Source organism: Eptatretus burgeri, chromosome 14, assembly GCF_056783735.1.
Source record: "Eptatretus burgeri isolate ZD-2024b chromosome 14, Ebu_testis_v1, whole genome shotgun sequence".
NCBI lineage: Eukaryota > Metazoa > Chordata > Myxini > Myxiniformes > Myxinidae > Eptatretus > Eptatretus burgeri.
The window spans coordinates 67,910,834-67,929,342 of NC_140974.1; the positions used below are offsets into that span (position 1 = coordinate 67,910,834).

Below are 18,509 nucleotides of genomic sequence, written 5' to 3' on the forward strand. Positions count from 1 at the left end.
GAGGAATAGAGTTTCATGTTAGATAACAATTCAAAATACACACACTTATTTATTGCAATTTGGTATGCCCCCTATTTAAAATAGCTGCCGTGATTGGCTTGCAATTTCACATATTGTGTAAAATCACTCATGTCTAATTGTATTTGGGGCATACGTTTCTAGGTTTTCAACAAAAACATAGGGTGATACCCCTTGAGCCCATCTACAGTGCCTTGGGTCCAAGGAAAGCTGCAGCTCTACCGGGATTTCATGCACTATCAGGAGCAGATGTCACAGGAAAATTTGCTGGAATAGGAAAGAATAAATTCTGGAAAGTATTGCAGGAACTTGATCCAACTGATGAGATAGTAAATGCCCTTGTACAGCTAGGAACAACAGATTAACTACCTAACACTTTGTTTGCTGCAATTGAATCATTTGTATGCAAGTTGTATCTCCCTAACACAGAGCTGTTGAATGTAGCTGATGTAAGGTGGTGGATATTCAAGAAGAAGCAAGCTCAATCAGAAGGTTTACCTCCAACCCAAGCTGTGCTGCGTAATGCCATCTTGAGAGCGCACTACCAGGCCATGTTTTGGAATAATGACATCATTGCAAATCCAGACCTGCCAGAACCGCTGGAATGTGGTTGGAATTTGGTAGATGGCCAATATAAACCAGTCATGACAGCCTTGCCGCCTGCTCCGCAAGCAGTAATTGATCTGGTGAAATGTTCCTGTGCAAAGACACGATGTTCAAGTAATCGCTGCAAATGCAGAAGGGATGGATTGAATTGCACAGATCTTTGTAGCTGCAGTGAGGACTCAGAATAATGTGACAACTCAGCGGACACAGTTCTCTCAGATGATGAAGAGGAGGATAGTGATAGTGAAGATGAGTTATTGTAACTTCCACAAGGATTGAAGCAGGCAATAAACTCTGGCAACCAACCACACAACTAGCATGTAGTATGGACAATGTATCACTGACTCAAAAGGATGAAATATTGATGTCATATTGGCGGTCATTTTGAATTTTCATATATTCATTCCTTGACTTGATAAGATTATATTCAACTACGAAACTTAGCCTAACCTCATAGAACATTCATGGCCTTATAGCAACAATAGGCCTTAATACGTCCATTTTGAAATGAAAGATGGCTGCCCTCTGCAACACTAAAACTGTAAATATGGCTTTTCATGTTCGTTGGTACCCATATTATATTCAGATAGGCTGATTGGGGTGATCTTTTGTACCATGTTAAGCGCGTCACTGTCATTGAAATGATATATGTATGTATATGTATATATATATATATATATATATATATATATATATATATATATATATATATATATATATATATATATATATATATATATATATATATATATATATATATATATATATATAACCTTACCTGCAAATAAGGACCACAATGGAGAATTATTAACACAGGTTGTATTGCATGGACCCTTTATTAACTAATGGTATATAACATGGATTTATATTATCACGTGGTATATAACATGGACCCTTATTAACACATCATATATTACATGGATATTTATTAATACATCATATATACCATGGTCCCTTATTAACACACATATATAACATGGACCCTTGTTACCACATCATATATAACGTGGACCCTTATTAACACATCATATATAGCATGGACCCTTATTAACACATCATATATAACATGGACCCTTTTTAACACATCATATATTACATGGACCCTTATTAAGACATCATATATAACATGTACCCTTATTAACACATCATTAACATTAAAGCCTGGTGTTGGCGCAGTGATAAGGGCAGTGGCTTGGGACCCAAAAAGTCCTGAGTTCAAGCCCTGTTGGGCCACTGAATATACATATATACACATATATACACATACATACATTTATATGTATGTATGTATACATATATGTATGTATGTATGTATGTATGTATGTATGTGTATATATATATATATATGTATATGTATATGTATATGTATATGTATATATATATGTATATATATATATATATATATATATATATATATATATATATATATATATATATATATATATATATATATATATATACATGTATGTATGTAGCCTGGTGTTGGCGCAGTGGTTAGGGCAGCGGCTTGGGATCCAAGAGGTCCTGAGTTCAAGCCCCGTTGGGCCACTGAATTAATACACCAGGGGGTTGACTCAGCCTGTCATTCTTCCGAGGTCGGCGAAATGAGTACCAGTGTACTGGGCCGGTGTATACCCCGGTTAAAATAGGTGTACCTTATCCCTGTGTCGTAAGAGGCGACCAGGGTTGCGTCAGGAAGGGCATCCGGCGTAAAACATGTGCCAAATCACTATGCGGATCATACGGATGATCCGCTGTGGCGACTCCTAACGGGAGCAGCCGAAAGAAGAAGAAGAAGAAGAAGAAGAAGAAGAGAAGATATATATATATATATATATATATATATATATATATATATATATATATATATATATATATATATATATATATATATATATATATATATATTCAAGAATAAGCCATAAAGGTGGCCATTGTGAAATTCAATATAGCTGAAAATTTTGAATACAATTTCAGCTGTTCACAAGAAATGTGTATTTCACTAATTGTTTGTCACTAATTTTGAAATGAAAGATGGCTGCCCTGTGCAACACGAAAACTGTAAATATGGCTTTTCATGTTCTTTGGTCCCAATATAACATTCATATAGGGGTGATCTTATGAAGCATGTTAAACGCGTCACTGTCACTGAAATGATAATATATACATATATTCAAGAATAAGCCATAAAGATGGCCATTTTGAAACTCAATATGGCTGAAAATTTTAACGGAATTTCAGCTGTTCACAAGAAATGTGTATTTCACTAATTGTTTGTCTTGATAAATGTAGATTTTACAAAAAAAACAGCTTTTTACGATATTCGTATCCACATTCAGGGCAAATATAGACATAAAATGACGGCCATTTTGAAATCCAAGATGGCTGCCCTCTGCAACACTTTCAAAATTGCCAACATGGTTTTTCATGTTCTTTGGTACCTATTCAACACATTCATATCGGTGGGATCTTCTAATCATCAAAATCCCACGGGGTTGCATAGTCTCCCTGAGTAGGCTGGAAGAATGTTTTAGTGAGGAAGGTTTTACATTTAAGAAGCAGTGGGAATCATTAAGGGGACAAAGGGAGTGTTTCCGGAATGATGGCCAGATGTTAAATAGAAAGAGGGCAGCAAGGTTTGCAGTGGGAATGAAGGAAGGAATTCAGGCTTTTTTTAGGTCAGCGGAGGATGGGGAAGCTATTGAGGAAGGAACAGATGAAGTAATTGGGATGAGTAAGGCCAGGCAGGAAAATTTCAGGAAGGGAAAAGTTAAAAAAATATTCTATGCCAATGCCAGAAGTTTAAATAATAAGATGGAAGAGCTTGAAGCCAAAGTATATCGCTCGGAGTACGATATTGTTGCAGTCAGTGAGACATGATTTAACGAGGAGAGTAACTGGAGGACAGGATAGAAGAAGGACAGGATTAGGAGGACAAAGTATTGCAGGAACTTGATCCAACTGATGAGATAGTAAATGCCCTTGTACAGCTAGGAACAACAGATTAACTACCTAACACTTTGTTTGCTGCAATTGAATCATTTGTATGCAAGTTGTATCTCCCTAACACAGAGCTGTTGAATGTAGCTGATGTAAGGTGGTGGATATTCAAGAAGAAGCAAGCTCAATCAGAAGGTTTACCTCCAACCCAAGCTGTGCTGCGTAATGCCATCTTGAGAGCGCACTACCAGGCCATGTTTTGGAATAATGACATCATTGCAAATCCAGACCTGCCAGAACCGCTGGAATGTGGTTGGAATTTGGTAGATGGCCAATATAAACCAGTCATGACAGCCTTGCCGCCTGCTCCGCAAGCAGTAATTGATCTGGTGAAATGTTCCTGTGCAAAGACACGATGTTCAAGTAATCGCTGCAAATGCAGAAGGGATGGATTGAATTGCACAGATCTTTGTAGCTGCAGTGAGGACTCAGAATAATGTGACAACTCAGCAGACACAGTTCTCTCAGATGATGAAGAGGAGGATAGTGATAGTGAAGATGAGTTATTGTAACTTCCACAAGGATTGAAGCAGGCAATAAACTCTGGCAACCAACCACACAACTAGCATGTAGTATGGACAATGTATCACTGACTCAAAAGGATGAAATATTGATGTCATATTGGCGGTCATTTTGAATTTTCATATATTCATTCCTTGACTTGATAAGTGTATATTCAACTACGAAACTTAGCCTAACCTCATAGAACATTCATGGCCTTATAGCAACAATAGGCCTTAATACGTCCATTTTGAAATGAAAGATGGCTGCCCTCTGCAACACTAAAACTGTAAATATGGCTTTTCATGTTCGTTGGTACCCATATTATATTCAGATAGGCTGATTGGGGTGATCTTTTGTACCATGTTAAGCACGTCACTGTCATTGAAATGATATATGTATGTATATGTATATATATATATATATATATATATATATATATATATATATATATATATATATATAACCTTACCTGCAAATAAGGACCACAATGGAGAATTATTAACACAGGTTGTATTCCATCCATCCACTGGGACCATACTCTGTGCAGAGCGTTGGTGCTGCCAAAGCAGTCTCCTTGGCTATTGGGTACAATCCTGGACAGGTCGCCACTCCGACACAGGATACCAGCATGCTGGCACTCATTTTGCCGACCTCGGAAGGATGACAGGCAGAGTCAACCCCACCTGGTATTAATTCAACAGCCGAGTGGGATTTGAACTCAGGATACTCGGATCCTAAGCCCACCACCCTAACCATTAAGCCAACACCAGGCATATACAGGTTGTATTGCATGGACCCTTTATTAACTAATGGTATATAACATGGATTTATATTATCACGTGGTATATAACATGGACCCTTATTAACACATCATATATTACATGGATATTTATTAATACATCATATATACAATGGTCCCTTATTAACACACATATATAACATGGACCCTTGTTACCACATCATATATAACGTGGACCCTTATTAACACATCATATATAGCATGGACCCTTATTAACACATCATATATAACATGGACCCTTTTTAACACATCATATATTACATGGACCCTTATTAAGACATCATATATAACATGTACCCTTATTAACACATCATTAACATTAAAGCCTGGTGTTGGCGCAGTGATAAGGGCAGTGGCTTGGGACCCAAAAAGTCCTGAGTTCAAGCCCTGTTGGGCCACTGAATATACATATATACACATATATACACATACATACATTTATATGTATGTATGTATACATATATGTATGTATGTATGTATGTATGTATGTGTATATATATATATATATATGTATATGTATATATATATATATATATATATATATATATATATATATATATATATATATATATATATATATATATATATACATGTATGTATGTAGCCTGGTGTTGGCGCAGTGGTTAGGGCAGCGGCTTGGGATCCAAGAGGTCCTGAGTTCAAGCCCCGTTGGGCCACTGAATTAATACACCAGGGGGTTGACTCAGCCTGTCATCCTTCCGAGGTCGGCGAAATGAGTACCAGTGTACTGGGCCGGTGTATACCCCGGTTAAAATAGGTGTACCTTATCCCTGTGTCGTAAGAGGCGACCAGGGTTGCGTCAGGAAGGGCATCCGGCGTAAAACATGTGCCAAATCACTATGCGGATCATACGGATGATCCGCTGTGGCGACTCCTAACGGGAGCAGCCGAAAGAAGAAGAAGAAGAAGAAGAAGAAGAAGAAGAAGAAGAGAAGATATATATATATATATATATATATATATATATATATATATATATATATATATATATATATATATATTCAAGAATAAGCCATAAAGGTGGCCATTGTGAAATTCAATATAGCTGAAAATTTTGAATACAATTTCAGCTGTTCACAAGAAATGTGTATTTCACTAATTGTTTGTCACTAATTTTGAAATGAAAGATGGCTGCCCTCTGCAACACGAAAACTGTAAATATGGCTTTTCATGTTCTTTGGTCCCAATATAACATTCATATAGGGGTGATCTTATGAAGCATGTTAAACGCGTCACTGTCACTGAAATGATAATATATACATATATTCAAGAATAAGCCATAAAGATGGCCATTTTGAAACTCAATATGGCTGAAAATTTTAACGGAATTTCAGCTGTTCACAAGAAATGTGTATTTCACTAATTGTTTGTCTTGATAAATGTAGATTTTACAAAAAAAAACAGCTTTTTACGATATTCGTATCCACATTCAGGGCAAATATAGACATAAAATGGCGGCCATTTTGAAATCCAAGATGGCTGCCCTCTGCAACACTTTCAAAATTGCCAACATGGTTTTTCATGTTCTTTGGTACCTATTTAACACATTCATATCGGTGGGATCTTCTAATCATCAAAATCCCACGGGGTTGCATAGTCTCCCTGAGTAGGCTGGAAGAATGTTTTAGTGAGGAAGGTTTTACATTTAAGAAGCAGTGGGAATCATTAAGGGGACAAAGGGAGTGTTTCCGGAATGATGGCCAGATGTTAAATAGAAAGAGGGCAGCAAGGTTTGCAGTGGGAATGAAGGAAGGAATTCAGGCTTTTTTTAGGTCAGCGGAGGATGGGGAAGCTATTGAGGAAGGAACAGATGAAGTAATTGGGATGAGTAAGGCCAGGCAGGAAAATTTCAGGAAGGGAAAAGTTAAAAAAATATTCTATGCCAATGCCAGAAGTTTAAATAATAAGATGGAAGAGCTTGAAGCCAAAGTATATCGCTCGGAGTACGATATTGTTGCAGTCAGTGAGACATGATTTAACGAGGAGAGTAACTGGAGGACAGGATAGAAGAAGGACAGGATTAGGAGGACAAAGTATTGCAGGAACTTGATCCAACTGATGAGATAGTAAATGCCCTTGTACAGCTAGGAACAACAGATTAACTACCTAACACTTTGTTTGCTGCAATTGAATCATTTGTATGCAAGTTGTATCTCCCTAACACAGAGCTGTTGAATGTAGCTGATGTAAGGTGGTGGATATTCAAGAAGAAGCAAGCTCAATCAGAAGGTTTACCTCCAACCCAAGCTGTGCTGCGTAATGCCATCTTGAGAGCGCACTACCAGGCCATGTTTTGGAATAATGACATCATTGCAAATCCAGACCTGCCAGAACCGCTGGAATGTGGTTGGAATTTGGTAGATGGCCAATATAAACCAGTCATGACAGCCTTGCCGCCTGCTCCGCAAGCAGTAATTGATCTGGTGAAATGTTCCTGTGCAAAGACACGATGTTCAAGTAATCGCTGCAAATGCAGAAGGGATGGATTGAATTGCACAGATCTTTGTAGCTGCAGTGAGGACTCAGAATAATGTGACAACTCAGCAGACACAGTTCTCTCAGATGATGAAGAGGAGGATAGTGATAGTGAAGATGAGTTATTGTAACTTCCACAAGGATTGAAGCAGGCAATAAACTCTGGCAACCAACCACACAACTAGCATGTAGTATGGACAATGTATCACTGACTCAAAAGGATGAAATATTGATGTCATATTGGCGGTCATTTTGAATTTTCATATATTCATTCCTTGACTTGATAAGTGTATATTCAACTACGAAACTTAGCCTAACCTCATAGAACATTCATGGCCTTATAGCAACAATAGGCCTTAATACGTCCATTTTGAAATGAAAGATGGCTGCCCTCTGCAACACTAAAACTGTAAATATGGCTTTTCATGTTCGTTGGTACCCATATTATATTCAGATAGGCTGATTGGGGTGATCTTTTGTACCATGTTAAGCACGTCACTGTCATTGAAATGATATATGTATGTATATGTATATATATATATATATATATATATATATATATATATATATATATATATATATATATATATATATATATATATATATATATATATATATATATATAACCTTACCTGCAAATAAGGACCACAATGGAGAATTATTAACACAGGTTGTATTCCATCCATCCACTGGGACCATACTCTGTGCAGAGCGTTGGTGCTGCCAAAGCAGTCTCCTTGGCTATTGGGTACAATCCTGGACAGGTCGCCACTCCGACACAGGATACCAGCATGCTGGCACTCATTTTGCCGACCTCGGAAGGATGACAGGCAGAGTCAACCCCACCTGGTATTAATTCAACAGCCGAGTGGGATTTGAACTCAGGATACTCGGATCCTAAGCCCACCACCCTAACCATTAAGCCAACACCAGGCATATACAGGTTGTATTGCATGGACCCTTTATTAACTAATGGTATATAACATGGATTTATATTATCACGTGGTATATAACATGGACCCTTATTAACACATCATATATTACATGGATATTTATTAATACATCATATATACAATGGTCCCTTATTAACACACATATATAACATGGACCCTTGTTACCACATCATATATAACGTGGACCCTTATTAACACATCATATATAGCATGGACCCTTATTAACACATCATATATAACATGGACCCTTTTTAACACATCATATATTACATGGACCCTTATTAAGACATCATATATAACATGTACCCTTATTAACACATCATTAACATTAAAGCCTGGTGTTGGCGCAGTGATAAGGGCAGTGGCTTGGGACCCAAAAAGTCCTGAGTTCAAGCCCTGTTGGGCCACTGAATATACATATATACACATATATACACATACATACATTTATATGTATGTATGTATACATATATGTATGTATGTATGTATGTATGTATGTGTATATATATATATATGTATATGTATATATATATATATATATATATATATATATATATATATATATATATATATATATATATATATATATATATATATATATATATATATATATATATATACATGTATGTATGTAGCCTGGTGTTGGCGCAGTGGTTAGGGCAGCGGCTTGGGATCCAAGAGGTCCTGAGTTCAAGCCCCGTTGGGCCACTGAATTAATACACCAGGGGGTTGACTCAGCCTGTCATCCTTCCGAGGTCGGCGAAATGAGTACCAGTGTACTGGGCCGGTGTATACCCCGGTTAAAATAGGTGTACCTTATCCCTGTGTCGTAAGAGGCGACCAGGGTTGCGTCAGGAAGGGCATCCGGCGTAAAACATGTGCCAAATCACTATGCGGATCATACGGATGATCCGCTGTGGCGACTCCTAACGGGAGCAGCCGAAAGAAGAAGAAGAAGAAGAAGAAGAAGAAGAAGAAGAAGAAGAAGAGAAGATATATATATATATATATATATATATATATATATATATATATATATATATATATATATATATATATATATATATATATTCAAGAATAAGCCATAAAGGTGGCCATTGTGAAATTCAATATAGCTGAAAATTTTGAATACAATTTCAGCTGTTCACAAGAAATGTGTATTTCACTAATTGTTTGTCACTAATTTTGAAATGAAAGATGGCTGCCCTCTGCAACACGAAAACTGTAAATATGGCTTTTCATGTTCTTTGGTCCCAATATAACATTCATATAGGGGTGATCTTATGAAGCATGTTAAACGCGTCACTGTCACTGAAATGATAATATATACATATATTCAAGAATAAGCCATAAAGATGGCCATTTTGAAACTCAATATGGCTGAAAATTTTAACGGAATTTCAGCTGTTCACAAGAAATGTGTATTTCACTAATTGTTTGTCTTGATAAATGTAGATTTTACAAAAAAAAACAGCTTTTTACGATATTCGTATCCACATTCAGGGCAAATATAGACATAAAATGGCGGCCATTTTGAAATCCAAGATGGCTGCCCTCTGCAACACTTTCAAAATTGCCAACATGGTTTTTCATGTTCTTTGGTACCTATTTAACACATTCATATCGGTGGGATCTTCTAATCATCAAAATCCCACGGGGTTGCATAGTCTCCCTGAGTAGGCTGGAAGAATGTTTTAGTGAGGAAGGTTTTACATTTAAGAAGCAGTGGGAATCATTAAGGGGACAAAGGGAGTGTTTCCGGAATGATGGCCGGATGTTAAATAGAAAGAGGGCAGCAAGGTTTGCAGTGGGAATGAAGGAAGGAATTCAGGCTTTTTTTAGGTCAGCGGAGGATGGGGAAGCTATTGAGGAAGGAACAGATGAAGTAATTGGGATGAGTAAGGCCAGGCAGGAAAATTTCAGGAAGGGAAAAGTTAAAAAAATATTCTATGCCAATGCCAGAAGTTTAAATAATAAGATGGAAGAGCTTGAAGCCAAAGTATATCGCTCGGAGTACGATATTGTTGCAGTCAGTGAGACATGATTTAACGAGGAGAGTAACTGGAGGACAGGATTAGAAGGCTACAAGGTGTATCGGTGTGATAGGAAGGAGGGAATAGGAGGAGGAGTAGTAATCTGGGTAAAGGACAACATTGTATCAAGAGAAAGTGGTGACATTAAGGAGGGAATAAATGTTGAGGATTATGTATGGGTAGAGATTAGAGATTGTAAAAACAGTAAGATACTGGAAGAATGCTTTGATAGGGCTCTGGGTGGGATGGAAGAGTAGGAAGGAGGAGTACATGAGGAATTCAAAAGGGCATGTGGTAAGGGAAGAGTATTGATTTTGGGGGATTTTAACTTGCCAGGGAGAGATTGGGTCCAGAAACAGGGAAAGGGCAGAGTTCATGAGGATTTCCTAGTTTTAGTCCAGGATTGCTTTTTAACCCAGTTTGTAGATAATCCATGAGGCGGAGTGCAGTGTTCGACCTCCTTTTCAGTAACGATCCGAATGTGGTGGAGGAGGTGGAGGAGGTGGAGGTAGGGGAGCATTTTGGACCAAGTGAACAAAACATTGTGTGTGCAAAGATTCTGTTGAGGGTTAGAGTTCAGGATAGTAGGGAAAGGCTGTTAGTTTTCAGGAAGGCAAGCTATGAGGGTGTGAGGAGAGAGTTGGGTGATGTGGATTGGGAGACTCTAACAACAGGACAATCAGCATCAGAGAAATGGGAAACGTTTAAGGACCAAATGTGTAGAGTGCAGAGTAAGTACATTCCAATGAGGTGTTAAACTAGAAGTAGAAAGAGACCAGGGTGGTTGAGCAGTGAGATAAGGAACGATATTAAGGAGAAGCAGAAGGCATTTATTAGGTTTAAAATAACAGGACTGGAGGTAGATTTATATCACTATCGGAGTAAACAGAGGCGATTGAAGAAAATAACTCGACAAGCCAAAAGAGAGTATGAGAAGGACATGGCTACAATATTAAACATAATAGCAAGGTTTTCTTTAAGTATATCAGGGGAAAAGAACAGGTTCGGACCAGTTTGTGCCCACTGAGGAATAGCACCGGGAGAGTAGTTTGTGATGAAAGTGAGATAGCAGGCTTATTAAACAGGTATTTTGCTTCAACTTTTACACAAGAACAGTCAGGAGAATTGCCAATAGCTGAGAGTATCTATCGAGGAGGTGAGGAAGGGTTTTTACAGAAGATCCAGGTGAGAGTGGAGGAAATAAAGGAACAGCTCGGTCATCTAAGAGTAGATAAGGCTCCGGGTCCAGATAATATACACCCGAGAGTATTGATGCAGGTGGCTGAGCAGGTAAGCGAGATATTAAAGGATATTTTCAACACCTCACTGGAGTCAGGACAGGTACTGGAGGATTGGAGAGTAGCAAATGTAACACCATTATTTATTAAAGGATCCACAGAAGAATTGGGAAACTATAGACCTGTTAGTTTGACTTCAGTTGTGGGGAAGGTGTTGGAGATATTAATTGGGGACCGGATGAGGAACCATTTAAACAAATACAAACCAATTAAAGGTAGTCAGCATGGGTTTACCAAAGTTAGTTCCTGTTTAACAAATATTTTAGAGTTCAACGAGGCAGTGTCTGATTGGGTGGATGAGGGAAAGGCAGTGGACATCGTATATCTCGACTTTAAGAAGGCATTTGATGAGGTACCACATTGGAGGTTGTTAGCCAAAGTGAGGGCTTGTGGAGTGGCTGGTCAGGTAGTGAATTGGATTGGAAACTGGTTTAGTGGTAGGAAGCAAAGACTGGCTGTGAGTGGGAGGATGTCTTGCTGGGAGGATGTAAGTAGCGGGGTACCTCAGGGATCAGTACTGGGACCATTACTATTCATTATTTACATCAACGATTTGGAAAATGGGGTAAAGAGTAAGATTTCTAAATTTGCAGATGACACAAAGCTTGGAGGAAAGGTGGATAGCAGAGGGGGTGGTGATCAGATAGAGGAGAGTATTGATGCTTGTATAGATTGGGAAAAATATTGGTTGATGTAATTTTACCTGAGCAAGTGTAAGGTGTTGGGGATGAGAAAGAACAATGAAACTAGAGATTACATGATACAAGGGGTAATTTTGGAGCGTGTCACACAGGAGAAGGATCTGGGGATGGTCATAGATATGGGAGGTAAGCAGGTAGAACAGTGCCAGGCAGCTATAGGTAAAGTTAATTGGGTTTTAGGTTGTATTCGGAGGGGGATCAATTGTAAATCAAAAGGGGTGGTGTTAACATAGTATAGGAATTTAGTGAGGGCCACATCTAGAATATTGTGTACAGTTTTGGTCATCACAGTTCCGGAAGGACATAGATGCCATAGAGAGGGTTCAGCGTAGGGCTACTAGATTGATTCCGGTCCTCGCTAGACTTAGCTATGAGGAGGGGCTGAAGGAGACAGGGCATTATTCACTAGAAAGAAGGCGGTTACGAGGAGATATGATGGAGATGTTTAAGATAATGAAAGGTAGAGATTAAATAAGTGAAGATTAATTATTCAACAGAGTCGATAGTGATAGAACCAGGGGCCATATCTTGAGATTAAGAAGAGGAGAGTTAAGACGGTAGCAAGGCAGCGGTCTTATACTCAGAGAGTACTTAATGCATGGAATGGTCTCCCTGGAAAGGTATTGGCAGCAGAAAAAAATAGATTAGTTTAAATTAGAATTATATCGGTACCTGGAAGTTATGGAGATGGAGGAGTTTGCGGATGTTGATTAGACTTTTAGGTAGTTTGAGTGTTGATGGGTGATTGTGTACAGAGTGCTGTTGGTGGGGGTCTTGTCAAGGGAGGTTGTGTGGTTGATGTTGTGTGTTTTTAACTAAGCCCACACCCCCTCCCTGAGGGGAAGAAAATGAAAAAAAAATTCACAAAAAAAACAAACAAAAAAAACAATAAAAACAATTTTTTATTTCGTTAATTAAAAACTTGTTTTTTGCATTTTCTTCCTTGGATCTTGTGTGGATGGGTTGGTGTGGTGTTCGTGCAGGCAAGATGGGCTGAATGGCCTCCACCTGTGTTGGATTTCCTTATTGTCCTTGTTGTTTCAGGAGGTACTGCAGTCAGTAATCACACGGATTGCAACCTGCCGATTCCTGAAAAATCGCAGATATCGGCCGTGTGTGTGTGTGTGTGTGTGTGTGTGTGTGTGTGTGTGTGTGTGTGTGTGTGTGTGTGTGTGTGTGTGTGTGTGTGTGTGTTCGTTTGGATTCGCTAGATATCCCTTATTGTCGGGTTTTCCGTCTGTGTGTGTGTGTGTGTGTGTGTGTGTGTGTGTGTGTGTGTGTGTGTGTGTGTGTGTGTGTGTGTGTGTGTGTGTGTGTGTGTGTCTGCAACGCGAGGCTCCACAGCACAAACCAGCAAACCGAATTCGATGAAACTTGGCGAACAGATGCCATATAGGCTGGGAGTGTGCGCGTTTGAGTTTCGTTGCTCAGCAACCACCCGTTGCTATGCAGCGGCCTAAAAACCACGTTCACTATTTTCAATACTTGTCCTACAGTTTTGAATGTGGAGAAACGAGACTTCGGAATTAAACACTTCGAGATATTTAGAAAATTTTACTCGAACCAATTTTTGATTTAGGTTTTATTTTTCAAATGCAAGTCCTTCAAAAATAGGGTGTCTATTTACCGTCATTTTTTATGAGGAGTGCCAGTTGGCAAAATACGCAATCGGAAAAATCTTGCCAGGCAGAGGAACAATTGTATGTGAACCAATGCGTCTTGGCAATGAATCTTCGTCGGTGGATCGGTCAGAATGAAAAGCATTGTATCCAGCGCTTCGATCCTAGCGGATCCCTCGTCACCTACCGGCTTGTTTGTTTGTTTGCTTGTGTGTGTTGTTCACAAAGCAAAACATGTTCTCTCTGATAACTCCCCCCCCTCCCGCCTCTCTGTCTCTGTCTCGGTCTGTCTCTGTCTCTGTCTCTGTCTCTGTCTCTGTCTGTCTCTGTCTCTGTCTCTGTCTCTGTCTCTGTCTCTGTCTCTGTCTCTGTCTCTGTCTCTCTCTGTCTCTGTCTCTGTCTCTGTCTCTGTCTCTGTCTCTCTCTCTCTCTCTCTCTCTCTCTCTCTCTCTCTCTCTCTCTCTCTCTCTCTCTCTCTCTCTCTCTCTCTCTCTCTCTCTCTCTCTCTCTCTCTCTTGGCATATCCAGACGGTGGTTAGGTCTGGGTGGGGTTTGCCTCCAGACTTGTCCGGATGTGTCCCCTCCCTCCCGTTCCCTCCCTCCCGTTCCCTCCCTCCCGTTCCCTCCCCCCATCCCTCCTCTCCGGTTTTTTAAAGTGTTAGTAGTTCAGAAAACGCTTGAGAATCAAAGTAATGGCTTTTAAATGCTTATAACATGATTTATATTCGTTATTTACATTAACGATTTGGATAATGGGGTAAAGAGTTCACTTTCCAAATTTGCAGATGACAAAGCTTGGAGGTAAGGTGGGTAGCAGAGGGGGTGGTGATCAGATCCAGGAGAGTATTGATGCTTACAGAGATTGGGCAAAAGATTGGCAGATGTAATTTAACCTGAGCAAGTGTAAGGTGTTGGTGATAGGAAAGAACAATGAAAATAGAGATTACAGGATGCAAGGGGTAATTTTGGAGTGTGTCACACAGGAGAAGGATCTGGGGGTGGTAATACATATGAGAGGTAAGCACGCAGCGCAGTGCAAGGTAGCAAGAGGTAAAGCAAATAGGGTTTTAGGTTGTATTCGGAGAGGGATCATTTATAAATCAAAAGAGGTGGTGTTGACATTGTACAGGAATTTAGTGAGGGCAAGAAACTCATAGATTATGTTGATGTAACATTCTGAGTTTAGTGTTTCTCAGAACAAAATTGGGCCAATAATTCTTTGCCAACTTACAGCACACCAAACGCCAATTTTCACGGAATGCAATGGCTTTTATTGCATTGCATAAGGTTGTTCACTCAGCCATACACGAGGGTTTTATGAATTTACATGTCCAGAAAGATGAAACCAACTTTTGTAACATTAGGCTACATTTATGCAAAATATTAGGTTCCCAACAGATATCGTTTTTTGGGAGATTGGAATTATTTGGGGTTCTCAAATAAAATAAAATCAGCCTGCATAACAAGTAATTCGTTCCATATCGAATGATAAACGAACAATCGTTCACGTCACACTGGACCGAAACACCCCCAAACAGAGATTTCAGTGAATAATTTGTGACGGCTCCCTGATATTTTGGGTTTTCCTGAAAAGATAAATTTCTAAAATTTAACTATTATTGTCATAATAAGAAAAAACGATATTCATGAAAGATTTCAAAGTGTGAAATAATTTGATTCTTGATATTTCTTCTGTGTTTCCATCTTTTGCAGATTGAACTAAAGTTCATTGAAGCCAAAAAAGTGAGTAAGGCTCTAAACAAACAAACAATGTCGACTTACTATTTCACTGTAACATCATGATGGTCCGAATAGCTAAGAGGAGGTCGACTTGTCTTTGAGCTGCCAAAAAAGCCTGGGTTTGAATCTCTTCAACTGGATAGTACTCGTAAAGTGTGACCTTGGTGCTTCGCATGTTTCACATTTCACAAAGTGTGATGTTTCTCAGTTCATCAAAGGGATGTTAACATGGTTGGTCATCAGTTTCAGTTGTACATCTAGCCTGGCCAGTTGGTTCTTGAAAGACTTGGGTGGAAAACTTTTCTGAGATGGGATTTCCACACAAGAAGATGGGATTAATTGGGGCCGATACAGTGGTAGTGATAGTAGAAGTTGTTGTGGTAAGAGATGAAAGTAATTGGAAAAATTCTGATGATATAAAGTTAATTGAAGGAATATACAGGATAGTACTGATAAACTGATGACTGGGAGACGATACCACATGTATTCAAGGTACAATCGGCCCACACAGGCTCCATAACAATGTTGGTAAATTTACTTGGAATCAAGTGTTTCCAGCTTCTCAAAGATCTCCTTACATTTTTACTTGAAAAGAACAAAAACATTAAAAAAAAAACTGCAAAAATTAGTGGGATGAAATCTCAAAAAAACAAACAAACAAGGGAGAAATGTTTACCGATTTGATTGTTATGCGGCGGTGTCCCTCGCGGGCACAGGGCAGTCCGCTGGAGTGCTTGCTTTAGTGCTTAAGCCACTTACCCTTCGTTTGTGTGTCCTGACAGGGAGATATAGTCGACAGTAACAAAGAAGAGGTGCGTATATAGCACACGCGGACGTACATATGGGTAGATTTGGATCTGTACAGACTCTCCGTGCGTGTTTGGACATGCTATGCCTGTTGGATGCCGTGGTGGCAAAATTTCATCCCGTATCTTACAGAGGTTCTATATGAGGTTTTCCTTTGTCATCATGCCTGTTTCTAAAGCATTTGGTTGTCGGATTTGCTGTACAAAGGTTATATGTTTCTCTTTGTGAGTTTCAAATCAAAATATGTTTGAGATCATCCATTTTCTGAGCCATTTGCGGTAATGACATATTTTGTAAATTAGTTTTTTTTTTCCACCCGTCACACACAGCTGTTTATAAAGATTCCTGTTTGTGAACATCTCCATGAAACATCTTAATAATTATAACGTTGTTTTTTAGTGAAAGCTACTCAAGGTTTCTGGGTTCTGGGGCGCACGAGGACGACGAGGTGGCAAGCTCTCCTTCCAGGCCCTCTTAAGATAAATTTCCCTCTGATGCTTAAGTGTTTTGCGGATTTTGTTGTCGAGATTTGTGTCAAGGTCTGTGGAACTGTACTTCTGTTTTTTCGTGTTCATAACAGTTTTAGTGGGTAGTTGAGTTAGTTTATTGAAAAAATCATGGCGAGGCCTCGTGATAAGTTTAGCATGAAGTCAGTTGGGGCCTTGGAAGTATGGAGGTGAAGAAGGTTATAAATGGAGAGCAAAGGAGAAAGGATGAGGAGGACATAAAATGTCACAGTTGCTCAATGTGGGCCACGTCAACAATTGGGAAGCAGAGGGTTCTTATTGTTGTGGGAAGTGTGAGGAAATCGTCCACTTGAGGAAGGGCAGGCAGTGGGGTTGAAAGAATGCATCAATAATTATTTGCAGCAAGTCGCAAAATGTGAGAAATTTGTCGATATTTTCTTCAGGTTATAAAGTGAGGTTGTTGAGGAGTGTGGAAGTGGTGATGGTGCAATGGGGGCGGGCAGTTGCGGAGGTGCAGCAGGGGTGGGCAGTGGGGACGGTGCAATGGGGGTGGGCAGTGGGGACGGTGTAGCGGGAGTGGGCAGTGGGGACGGTGCAAAGGGGGCGGGCAGTGGCGGAGGTGCAAAGGGGGCAGGCAGTGGCAGAGGTGCAGTGGGTGCAGGCAGTAGCGGAGGTGCAGCGAGTGCGGGCAATGGCGGAGGTGTAGCGGGTGTGGGCACTGGAGGAAGTGCAGCAGGTGTGGGCACTGGCAGAGGTGCAGCAGGTGCAAGCACTGGTGGAGGTGCAGCGGGTGCGAGCAGTAGCAGATGTACATCTGGTGCGGGCAGTGGTGGAGGTGCAGCAATGGAAATTGGTGGAGATGAGATATGAGAGACAGTTTTTGTGGGTGATGAGATTATTAAATATGTAGATTCTTCGTTCTGCAGGAAAGATTGTAGACACAGAATTCTGTGTCGTCTTGAAGGAGTGGGAGTTAGGGACATTGAAGGAAGGGTAAACAATATTGTTCCGGGTCGTGGCAGGAAGAAGTTGGTTGTGGTACACCTTGGTGCGAATGATGTAGGGAAAGTTTATTCAGAGGTTTTGAAAAAATAGATCCAGGATATTGGGTAAGCGGCTGAAAGCAAAGGGTTGTGAGGGAATGTTTTCTGGGATTCTTCCAAGATTAGGAAAAAATATAGAAATTATGAGCAGAGCAATAGATGTCAACCAATGGCTGGAAGAATGTTGTAGGGAGGAAGGTTTTACATTTAAGAAGCAGTGGGAATCATTTAGGGGACAAAGGGAGTGTTTCCGGAATGATGGTCGGATGTTAAATAGAAAGGGGGTAGCAAGGTTTGCAGTGGGAATGGAGGAAGGAATTCAGGCTTTTTTAGGTCAGCGGAGGATGGGGAAGCTATTAAGGAAGGAACGGATGAAGTAATTTGGATGAGTAAGGCCAGGCAGGAAAATTTTAGGAAGGGAAAAG

The 18,509-nt window shown here is 39.7% G+C and overlaps 1 protein-coding gene across 2 annotated transcripts in view; it reads left to right on the top strand.

Moving 5' to 3' along the window:
• LOC147013521 (uncharacterized) overlaps nt 1-18,509 on the top strand; it is a 51,476-nt gene that overhangs the window by 17,104 nt on the left and 15,863 nt on the right. For both annotated transcript variants that reach the window (XM_085855380.1, XM_085855379.1), the window contains exon 3: nt 15,741-15,770. In XM_085855380.1, coding sequence (XP_085711506.1) covers nt 15,741-15,770 — 30 coding nt within the window. The remainder of the gene's footprint in view (nt 1-15,740; nt 15,771-18,509) is intronic.